Source organism: Oppia nitens, unplaced genomic scaffold, assembly GCF_028296485.1.
Source record: "Oppia nitens isolate AA-2021 unplaced genomic scaffold, nextdenovo-longstitch-racon4-pilon3 scaffold3_pilon_pilon_pilon, whole genome shotgun sequence".
In the NCBI taxonomy this organism is placed as follows: Eukaryota; Metazoa; Arthropoda; class Arachnida; order Sarcoptiformes; family Oppiidae; genus Oppia; species Oppia nitens.
Genome location: NW_026533221.1, coordinates 4640779 through 4653696, shown reverse-complemented (window position 1 = coordinate 4653696; position 12918 = coordinate 4640779). Strand labels below are relative to the sequence as shown.

The window sequence follows — 12918 nt, the reverse complement described above, 5'->3', positions numbered from 1 at the left end:
CATAATAATAATACTAACAATATATCATTTTTTCATTATTACAATCAATACAATAGATAACTGTAACAAAATGTACTTCTATTAGATTTTATTATAATAAAAATATATATATATATAATAATTACATAATCTAACTTAAACAATCTACTTTCTTTAATGTTTAAGTAAATATTATTATTGTATAAAATTGAATATTTTTATTCATTTTTTATGAATTCTAAAAATTCTAATAAAAGTATAACAACATTATATAAAAATTTATTTAAATTAAAATGTTATGTCAATATGTCAATTAAATAATGATTTTGTTTGCAAAGTTTAACACAAAGTAATTGATTTGATCAGTCATTATTAAGTCATTGCAAATGCTAACACTTATGCTAATGACTAATGCAATCAAAATATATCAAATGATATGAGAAAGCAATTCCTCAATGAATTTCATGTCATCTCTTCGTCTTTTTTCCCTTTTTTCAACCTTTTGCTGTGGGAGTCATACCAAAGATATTGCGAGACTGAGAGACTCAGCACATGTGAAGTTGTTGTTACCATTAGATAATAGTATTGGTGTCAGACATAAGGCATTTGATAAGATCAGTCCCAATATAACTATAGACAGCTTTCAACTGCTTTAACATTAACAGTATATTATATCATTAACACAACTTTTTTTGTTACTTTATTCATTAATATAAGCTTTAATTTTGTTAACATAATTGAAGTTTTAACAGATTTCAATAAATAAATAAATGAGTTATTATAGTTCAATTGAATTAATTATAAATGAAATATGAAATATTAAGTCAAATCATACAATTGATTTTAAATTTAATCAAATGGATAAAACATTTCGAGCAACAATTTATTGCTTTTTGGTGAGTATTGATATTTTTAGCATTTTTATTATTTAAAAATATTAAATAATGTATTTTTAAATATAGTTTATATTAAATTAAACATGTATATTGTTTACTAATGTTTTATTTAATACACTGTTATTTAATTTTATTAAAATTTGATTATAAATATTAAAATAAATTATTAAATAATGTTTAAATATAGTTTGTGTTATTATAATTAACTAAAATAGAAATATCATTGATTTTATTTTAAACTTTAGAAAAGTGTAACTAAATATAGTTGAAATAGTCTTTAAACTCATAAAACCTAAAAGAATTCAAAATATTTATATTATTCTCTAAAGAATTTATAGCAATTTAATGCAATTTTAATTTTAGTTAAATGATATATTTAAATGTTTAAATATTATATGACAAATATTTAACTATATTTAGAAAAAAAAACTTTAGAAAAAAGATAAAATTAATAAAAATAAAATTCTTAATTTATATTAGTAAATAAAAATGAATATAAAATTTTATTAAAATAAGACATTTATAATATTTGTCATTTAAATTAAATAATAGTATAAATGAAGGCAATTAAATGACATTATTGTATAATTAGAAATTGAATAATGAAATAATAGTAAATTAAAATAATACAAATTTTCTAATTTAATTTTCTAAAAAATATTGAAAAGTAAAAAAACAATCTTAGATATAATTACATTGTGATGGTCTATACATCACTTAAGCGCTTCCAGTATCACCAAAACAATACAAAGTTACTTTGTAGTTATAACTATACTAAACTGTATATATTTAAGCTTCTCTATATATATCTCTCTATTATAAGTTAAAATATATTTTAACTAAACATAGTTATTTAATTATATTTAATTATATTTGATATTATTTCTACTTTTGAATTTATTTATTATTACTTAATATTATGTTTGTTTGTTTAAATTGAGTTTTTAAAATTTATCAGTAAAAAATACAACTAAATAATAATGTATATATTCAATACATTAATTCTATTTTATTTTATATTTATATTAGATTATTAAATTAAAGCAAATTGTTTTTTATTAATATGCGTAACAAAACAAGCTTACTATTTAGTATTAATATTTCTAAATATAAACAAAAAACACGTTAAACTATTGTTTAATAAAACTGTTGCCTAATATTTCAGCTAAATATATATTTACATTTAATATATAAAAATATTTCTTAATTTTAGTACAGCTCATCATTTATCAAATGTTGACGTTTTAGCATTATATAAAATATCTATTTTTTAATCTTATAAGTTATAATACAAAAAATAATAAATTGGATTTTTAAAAATAAATACACTTATTACAAAATTTTAATATATTATAATACTATATTACATTTTAAAATATAACATATTAACTAACATAGAATGTAAATTTTTAAGTTAATTTATTATACTTAAGCTTATAAACAAATATATACTATTCATAAATATACAATAAGTTAAATATATATATATATATATAAGATTACTGATTGCATCATTTATTGGGAGGGTTGAGGTTTAAACACCTGAGGGGTAAATATAAAGTAAATAATTAAAAAAATAAAAAGATAAAACAGGAAACTCTAAAATCCAATATTTTCAATAAACAAATAAAAATTTCTAATTCATTTTATAAAACTTCTAGATTTAAAAATATATATATTCTATAATTTATTAAAATTTATTGACATCTTTAATTTCAGGCTATCTTAATATGATTGTCGCATTAGACTCACAAATAGTGATTTATTTGAATATCTAGTAAACCATATTTTAAATAATTTAAATGATTAATGACAAAGTCATAGACACTACAGTATAATTTTGTATTTGATTATTTTTATTTAATTTTAATGTTAACCAAATAATTGCACCCCTTAAAATAAGTCGGGTGCAAATATCTGGTCAATAATACAATTAAATAAAAAATGACCATTTTTTTGGCATATTTATGCTAAATATATTCATTATAAAATTGTCTATGACTTTGCCATTTAGCAATTTTTATATTTAAAATATGGTTTACTAGATATTCAAAATAAATCATCAGTTGGTAGTCTAATGAGGAAATGATTTTAAGATATTTCCTTAATTTCATTGATTTACAGTTCGTATCTGTTTTAATGATTCATTAATTGTTTAATTGTGTATTAAAAGTCATTTAATTTAAAATGGCTAAATATATTAATAAATTTTAAATTAAAAGTATTGATACATTGAAAACTTAAATCTAAATAATAGAAAAACTTATTATGAATATTTTATTATAGCATTTTTAAAAAATTTAATTAAAAAATTATTTTTTTCTATAAAAATAAATTTAAACTAAAATCTATTTTTAATACAACAATAATGTCAAATTCTTTAGTAAAAACTAATATAATCTAATTATTATAAAAACTAATTTCTACAAATATCACATAAGATAAACGGAAACTAATTAAATAAATTAAATTAAATATAATAAAGTAATAAAACCAATTCAATCGTCAACTTCAAATAAAAAAATAATTTTTTTAAAAATATAACTTCTTTAAATCTCTATACTATAAATACATGAATTGTTTGTTTATTTTACTTTTTGAATGACACTTATACGATATATTCAATAAATAGCAATTAAAATAAACTTTTTATCCCATGTTATTCAATACTTAGAAATATTTTCAAAAGCAATATATTTATCAATTTTAGTACTTTTGATATTATATTTTCATTGTTTGTCATCGTTTTAACTCTATATATGTAACTAAGTTTTGCGCAAACATTTTTGTCGGTATATACCTGTACTTAGAATAGTGTAAACATTAAGTTAACTTAAAAATTATTAAACAGAATTGACGTATTTTTATATTTATTTGTTAGTTAATCACATTTTCATAAACAATTGATAAAAATAAATTAAATATTTGCATATTATTAATCAAATAATTAATTATGTTTTAATTAAATATTGAGAACTTTATATAAATACTTAATAGTATAAAAATTTTCAATATTTTATTATTTAATTTATAATTGCTAAATATTTACTGTTTATTTTATCAATTGTTTTTGAAAGTGTAATTACAGTACTTAAATGGTAATGTATACTATTGTGTCAATTTTAAACATTTTAAAAAAATATTGGTGTTTTTTAGTATAGTTTTATTTAAAATATTAAAGTATAAAAATGATATCATTGAATAAAATATTTATTATTTATGACAATTTTATTTATTTACTTTATTCATAGTTTATATATACTTCCAGCTCTTAAGCAAAAATTATTATTATTATTATATCTCTGTTATAACACACTTTATTGACATCTAAGTTCACCATGTTACTTTTACTTTATTATCATTTATAAATTGTTATCAATTATCTTTAATAATATTATTTATAATTAGTATTTATTTTAGCAAATTATAGCTCTAATTCTAAAATTTTATTAATTAATAAATTGATTATTTTGTAAATTATTTTAAGCTATAAATTGGACTCAAATAGTCATATAGAAAGATCAGTTCAGTAATAGCCATCAAAGAGTGCAATCATTAACTCCAGTGAACAATAGTTACGGAAATAGTTCACGTGTTTACATCCCATGAGAAACAGTATATCAATACATTTATATTAGCAAAAGTACTTAAAATTATATTTATAATAAAGTATTTTATTATTATATAATTATAATTATAGCAATAATTTTGCGATAGTATATAACTAACCCTAAATGTTATAAAACATTGACTTTTTATTTAAAAATCATACGTTGATTTTTTAACATTTGCAAAAATAAGTATAAATATTGAACAATATATAAAAGTACAGGTATTTTTAATAAACTTTGAAAGTTTGTTACTGAAAAATTGGTTAAGTGAGTGTGGGTGTACATTAACTATTTAGACAACAATTAAATATACAAATTAGATATTTATATATAAGCTACACAGTATATATTGGCTTATTCTGATAATACTTTATAGCTTATTTAAACTTTATATTAGTTATATACTTTTTTAAATTTTCATAAATTAATATAAAACTATACTAAAAATCACCAATATTTTTAAAAATGTCTAATAATTAATATGCAAATAATAATAATAAATATTGGATTATCTATTGGTACATAAAGTTCTGATTCCGTTATATAAGTCTACTATAGATGTTCCCCATTAGAGTGTAGTTAACTAAAATTCCCGGTTTGGGACTAAAACAAATAAAAATTAAACAAAACTTAAATAACCCTTAAATAATATACTATTTATAGATTATTTTAATTTTTTTATAACAATACATTAATTCAGTAACGCTTGTCATATTAGTCAAAAATATTAATATCCAAAATAGTCAAAAATCAATAAAATATAATAAAATTGCATAAAACTCAAGTAAAATCTTTTATATACAAAATCCAATAATCGATAATTCAAATTTATTTTAGAAATTGATACTTTTTATAGACTAATACTATTAAATAGTATTAAAAATTTTTATAAGAAAAAACTATTTATTAAAATATTAATTTTTTGTTTAGTTTTTTATATGTTTATACTTATATAATATATTGCAAAATTAGCATTTTATAATCTATTTAAATAGTATACAGAATAATAATAATTTTATTATTAATTCTGCTAAAAATTAATTTCAAAAAACTTGTTTTTTAAACTTTTCAATGTAAAATTACTAAAACTCGTAGTAAATAGACTATTGAGCTACATAATTTGTATTTTTCATTTATATTTGATATTGAAAATAATTACAAATATATAAATTATACATTTCGTGATAAAAATGTTTATCTAAATAAGATTTTTTTAATGTAATTGATGTTTTCAAATGAAAAGTATATGACTAGACAGCAAAAAAGTTTTATTTGTGTATCAATAACCAAAACTTAATACTAAAGGTATTAATTAATTAAATACAAATTATTTTTTAAAAAATAAAGTATAATTAAACAAATTAGAAAATAACAATAAAAATATAAGTTTACAAAATCAAATGTTTAAAACTTTGCTTTTTAACAACATTAAACTAAACTTTTTTTTATATAGTATTAAAGTCAAAATAATTTTAAAAATTCTTAAATTTTCTTTATTTAAATAAAATGGTTTCAAAGACATACTTAAGAGCATAACTAAGTTGCAAAACAACAAATAATTCCCAACACTTTTCGGTGTTATTAACTAAACCTACAGTTTATTGATAAACTTTATAATAATATATAATAGATAATCCATTATTTATTAATTTTATCACTTTTATTTTTTAAAATTTATTTAATTAATACTAAAAAATAATTATTGTATAATTAATTTGTTTTCTTAATTAAACTACCCAATGTATAAGTACAATAATTTATAAATAATTTAATTAAGAGTTTGTCATCTAATTTTATCAATTTTTAATAAATAATATGATTTTTTAATTATATAAAAAATTATAATTAAATTTCTTTGCTGTAGGTATTAATGAATTGATAGTTTGATTAACATTTACATGTTTTGTAATACTCTATAAATGTTACAGATATGTAAAACTCTTTAAATAAACATTTATATTACTGTATATTATTTATTATTACAATAACTTTTTATATTATTATTAAAATATATAATAAATATATAACAAACATATTACTATAATTTTATTTTACTATAAGTAATTTGAATGAGACTTAATTTGTTTATACAACTACTACATAACCTAATGTAACAAAACTACTGAACCAATACACATTAATTCGACTAAACTTTTGAGAAATTTTAGTTTTTATATATATTTAAATAATTTTAATAAAAATTGAAAATTTAATTTTTGCGAAAAAAAATTTGCATTTGAAAAAAATTTACTGAAATTTAACACATGTAGCTAACATGTGCCATAAACTCACACAATATAGCAAAGTGTAATTACACGACACACCAGCCTACCTGTCCCTAAAACCTACCTGAGCTCAACAAAAATTTAAAATTTCCCATAGAAATAACATTGCTTTAAATTAAAATTGAAAATTTTAACACAAATTGAAAATTTTTGCATTTGAGAAAATTTTGCAAAAATTTAGCACAGGTAGCTTACCTCCCGGTGCCCTGTAACTCATATAATATTTGAAAAAAATTTACTGAAATTTAACACATGTAGCTAACATGTGCCATAAACTCACACAATATAGCAAAGTGTAATTAGACGACACCAGCCTACCTGTCCCTAAAACCTACCTGAGCTCAATAATCATTTAAAATTTCCCATAGAAATAACATTGCTTTAAATTAAAATTGAAAATTTTAACACAAATTGAAAATTTTTGCATTTGAGAAAATTTTGCAAAAATTTAGCACAGGTAGCTTACCTCCCAGTGCCCTGTAACTCATATAATATAGCAAAGTGTAATTACACGACACCAGCCTACCTGTCCCTAAAACCTACCTGAGCTCAATAATCATTTAAAATTTCCCATAGAAATAATATTGCTTTAAATTAAAATTGAAAATATAACAATATATTTTTAGCTTTGAATTAAAAAATGGTTGTTGAGGAAGTGTGCACACATACAAACAAACAAACAAACAAACAAACAAACAAACAAACAAACAAACAAACAGACAAAACAAATGTCTTAAAGTTATTAGGATAATAAATATATAACAAACATATTACTATAATTTTATTTTTCCTTATTGTTATTATATTTTAAAAATACAATAATAAACAAACTAAACAATAAATAATTACTGTATATTAAATGTTATGATGCAAATATGCACACCCTATATTTATAAAAATGCATGAATTAATCAAAATAATACAAATAGCAATTAATACTAATTATTTTATATATTAAAAACTATCAAATATTTACAAATTATGTTAACGATATAAATTATATTGTCACTAATTATTATATCAAATGAGTTGATTTTGGGTGTATTAATACTATTGAATAATTAATAATTTCTACTGTAGTGTTGGGTAAATAGAAATTATTTTAATATAAAAATATTTTCTAAAAATATACTCTAATTGAAGTCTTATTATAATCATTTAGTATTCATTAAATTAAATGTGAGTCCCATTATGTATCAATTATGATAAAAATAATTATAAATTGAAAATAATGATCATATCCGATATAACTAAAATKTRAATTTGAGATTTTATTATTATTATAGCACATATAAAAAATGTTTTCAATTAAAATTATATAATAATCTATTTAATTAATTCATAAATAAGCTGTTATTATTTTTGTAGTTTTATTATTAATTATTTAAAAATTAGTGGTTAAAAATTATTTGATTTTGTTTTAACATTAACCAATAAAATTATTATATTAAATGAAAAATAATTTTTTGAATTTCTAGATTTCTGTCAATAAATTTTATGTTGATTTTGTTTATCTAAATGTGTTTTAATATCTAAAATGTTTAGTAATATATTGGTTCTTATGATTTGTGATTTAAATAGTTTTGGCAAAATAGAAAAATTTATAAAATAATAGAGGAATTTGTAAAAAGTTTCTCAAAGAAATTTCTATCTATGAGATCTCCATGTTAATTTTATTATCTAATTATTGTCATCTTGTAACAATACATTGTTTTTACAAGTAATAATTAAATATTTTTAGTAGTAATTTAATTATTAATTAAAGTAAAAAATTAATTAATTAAATTATATTAAACTATAAATAATAAAATGATGAATAAAATGTTACAAAACTAATTATTATTATATAATTATTATAATAATAATTTTATATATAGAATAATATTATCTAACGTTATATAATAGTACTTATGCATTATGTCTCATTAATATAGTAGTATTAATTATACAATAGCTATAAATATGGGGATCCCATAGTATAACTTTAAAGTTAAATTTCTTTAGAAATTTATTCCTGAGAAAATTTCTAGAAACATTCTATTTGTCCATCTCTAGATTTAAATAAAATATTTAGATATTTTTATAATGTCTAATTTTAAATGAATCTACAGTACATACATAGACACCACACACACACACACACACACACACAATATTTATACAGTATATATATTTCTTATATATATATATAAATTTAATTATTGATAATATATTGTCCGATAAATAATCAAGATATTAATAAAACAGTGAAACCTTTTGATATATAAATATTCTATAATACTATGGATTAAAATAATACATTATTTACAATATTTAGTAGTAAATAATGTATAACTTATTATCTTTAACTTATATCTCAACTGATTTAATAAGACCGCATAAATTTTGAAGCATCTATTGCTTGATTTAATATTAACACCAAAATTGTAATCCGGTATATACTATATACTCTACTTTACCACACTATTAACATTATAATGACCTGAAAGCAAATATTTACAAATAAAATTCAATATATAGTATGTATTGTAGTTTATAAACATTTATAGAATACGTTTGTTTATACTAATAAAAAATAAATTATTAAAAAACTTTTATTATTTTTAGACATTTCCGATAATATTGAGTGCATTTTCGAAAAATGATACAATAGTTGATAATGAAAGCCTTCAACGAAAACTCAATTATATTAAAAAGTATGACATCTTTTATAATTATTTTTTGCTCTTTTTTCTATTATTTCTATTAATAAAATGTTTATTTTTTCAACTTTTAATAGAATAAATTTAGTAAATTATAAAAACAAAATACATTTAAACAAAAGATATCCAAAAGATTATCCGATAATAAACGAATGCTGTGGTGTTGTAGAAGAAATTATTAAACCTTTAGGTAATTATAATTAATTTTAAATAATTTAAATAATTATTAATAATTAATATAATGTCCAATGAGGTGGTGTATCCCGAAGTGGACGCATATTAGAGTTGTATAGAGACGTCAATTCAACGCAAAGTTTTTATCAATATTCGTGTCAAGAGAAGGGTAAGCGTTGCGGACGCAGTCTATTCACACAAATGTATCCAAAGAATCGGTTGATTGCGAGGTTTGGATGCGTTCAGAAATATAGCTTTACTTACGCTTTGGTCAGAGAATTCAATGCACCGCAAGTTAGTTAACATTATATTCTGTATCAAAATTATCATAATTTTCAGATTAAAATTTAAATCAAATTATTATTATATATTTCTCATAAAAAATAGTCGTTTCCGTGGCGTTTGGATTACATTCGCGTAAGAAATGGCTGTGCGTGCGAACAAACATCAAAAACTTACAACAATTTCAATAAAGATAATAATAATAATAATATTTGAATTAAACAATCATTTTTTGTAAATGCCATCAAAAAACAACTTTCAAATACTAATGTAAACAAAAGCATTCATTTTAATTGAATAGCCATTTGTTGAACTAATCAAAAGTTGTCTTTTAATTTGTTAAGTAAACAAAACCAATCTTAAAAGTAAATAATATATCAACTAATTTAATAATAATACACAATTGTATCTAACATTTAATTAATTAATATTTTTATGTTTATTGTCTTATATATATTATTCCAACTTTTCTATTTTTTCTTTTAAATTTAAGTCTAATGTAATATAAAACTTAAATTTTGCTAACAATAGTTTAGCATTAATTATATCATTAACACTAAAAGCAAGTGATATTTCTTTAATAACATCATTCATATTATTTTCATTTGTCTTTAAGATTTCTAATAATTTGTTTTTTGAATTTACATTTTCATCGATGTCTTCATTAATTTTCATAATATCCGTTAAAAATTGTGAATCCATGTGAGTGTGGCCTATATTTTAATAAAAGTTTTATTTAATCATATATTTATAATGTATCATTAAATATTTATCATATACTGTAGCTAATAATTATATAATAGATTTAATTGTTTATGTTAATTTCAATAAATCAATTTTACTAAATACTGTTTAATATTGTATTTATATATCATTTTAATTTAGTAATAAAAATAGACATTAATTGAAAAACTAGTTTGTTTTGTTGACTTACTTTCACTAATATGATTGTCAGACAACTTCACCAAATAGAGTCCCCTTTCATACGGTTCCCGAAGGGTTTTGTAAGCTTTATTAATAAGTGACGAATTGTCCATTGAATAGATGTGTTCAGTCTGTTATCAATTATACATACAATATATATATATATATAAAGAGTTGAATAAAAAATGTCATCAAATCTTACTTGTGATGCCTTTACGTATTTGTCGGGATGTGTTGTCATCTGAAGACTTTTATATGTCTTACTCAAGTCAATCAAATTAATATTAAACGATATGTTTTGGTCAAACAAATTAAAATAATTGACATTTTCTTCAATAGCTTGTATTGAATGGCAATTGTGGCACAAAAGCATCACATTTGAGATCAATTGTTGTCCACATTTCCAACTGTCAAATATATTGATCAATAATTTATATTTAATTTATGGACAAAAATTCATAAAACTATTTCATTTGTTTAAAATTATTTTATCTTAAATATTAGGTCATTTAATTTAAATTATTTGAACAAAAACTTTTACTTATTTAATACAATATATTGTATTTAACAGAAAATTAATACAATAATTAAAATCTAAAAACAAATGGCTTACAGGAAATTACAATTTAATAATATAATAAATTTCTTGATATTTCAACTAATAAATTAAAGAATTGGTTTATCGAGTTTTGTAATATAATTTGGATCAAGTATTTTGAATAAAACAAAATCAGACCAATAATTGTGAATTAAACCATTTTTTTAAATAAATTATTTGAATAAATAATTATTATTAAATAAATTTAATAAAATCATTTAAAGTTTAAATTATTATTAGCTCTCATAGAGATTATATTATAGTAATTATTGGTCGCAATCAGTGAACGGAATTCACTAAAGTCTAGTAAAGTGTGTGAAAACTATTCAAAAACTAAACGTAAAAATAATATAAAAATTCAATCAATTGACCATCACTTACATCACACATAGAAAGTATAGATTATATATGAAGGTTCAGATAAATGATTTAGTTATTTAAAAAATTAAATGACAATTAAATCAAAAAATAAGTCAAAATGTTGTTTTTTCTTGTAATTTGTCATAAAATAACACTTTATATGTTGTAATGAAATAATTATTATTTTGTCAAATATTTTTATGTGTAGTACTACTAGTGTTTGACTTTTTTTTTGTTTGTTTGTCAATCGGTGTTTTGATCATAGCATTCAATACAAGTGGAGGACATTCAATATATCCATATGTAAACTGATTGTCAATATATTATGCAATCATATGTAACATTAAAAGTCATATATAAATTGCATACCAATTATTATTGCGGACCAGTTGTCCATCACATGAAAGTAGTCTCAATTGATTGCATACAAGTGTGCGGACGATTCGCCATCGATGGTATGAAAATGTATTGATTTTGACAAAATTGTATTTGGCCATCATATACATACACATATACATTATGTACAATAAATATTAATACATACAGTTTATACACATACACACTGTACTATACTGTACTATACTATACTATATTGTACTGCATATACATAACACATATAATACTGATGTTGTTTACAAGTTTTTTCCAAATGACGTCACCAAACACTACTGTAACACACAATCAATCCGATTGGTTCATCACTTTTTAGATCAAAACAACTTTAACCACACGTATAGTCAGCCATCGTATTAATGTTTTATATAATTTATAAAAGCTTGAAATTTTGAAAAAAGTGTAATGGTCAAAAATATTATATTATTATTTACATTTTTTTTAATAACTTAATATTTTATTATTTTTAAAGTTTTATTACATTAAAGAAATTGAATTACATTTGAAAGGCTTTGTCATATTAATATTAAAATGAAATAAACTTATATTTGATATATAAATCATGATTTGTCTATTACAGAAAAATGAATAATTTATATATAAAAATATTATTTATAACTTAAATTACAGAATTTTAAAAATTACAATTATATATATTTTAAATATAAATTTCCTATTATATCTATTATGAGAAAAATAATTTGCAAAACTCAA

The 12918-nt window shown here is 19.6% G+C and overlaps 1 protein-coding gene across 1 annotated transcript; it reads right to left on the bottom strand.

Moving 5' to 3' along the window:
- Positions 1-9836: 9836 nt before the first annotated feature.
- On the bottom strand, positions 9837-12432 carry LOC128957883 (co-chaperone protein HscB homolog). Its single transcript, XM_054303697.1, has 5 exons — positions 12181-12432; positions 11056-11260; positions 10864-10984; positions 10485-10642; positions 9837-9959 (listed from the first exon to the last, which is right to left on the bottom strand). The coding sequence occupies exons 1-5, from the start codon at positions 12327-12329 to the stop codon at positions 9837-9839; spliced, it is 756 nt and encodes a 251-aa protein (XP_054159672.1). The 5' UTR covers positions 12330-12432.
- Between the last annotated feature and the right edge of the window lie 486 nt (positions 12433-12918).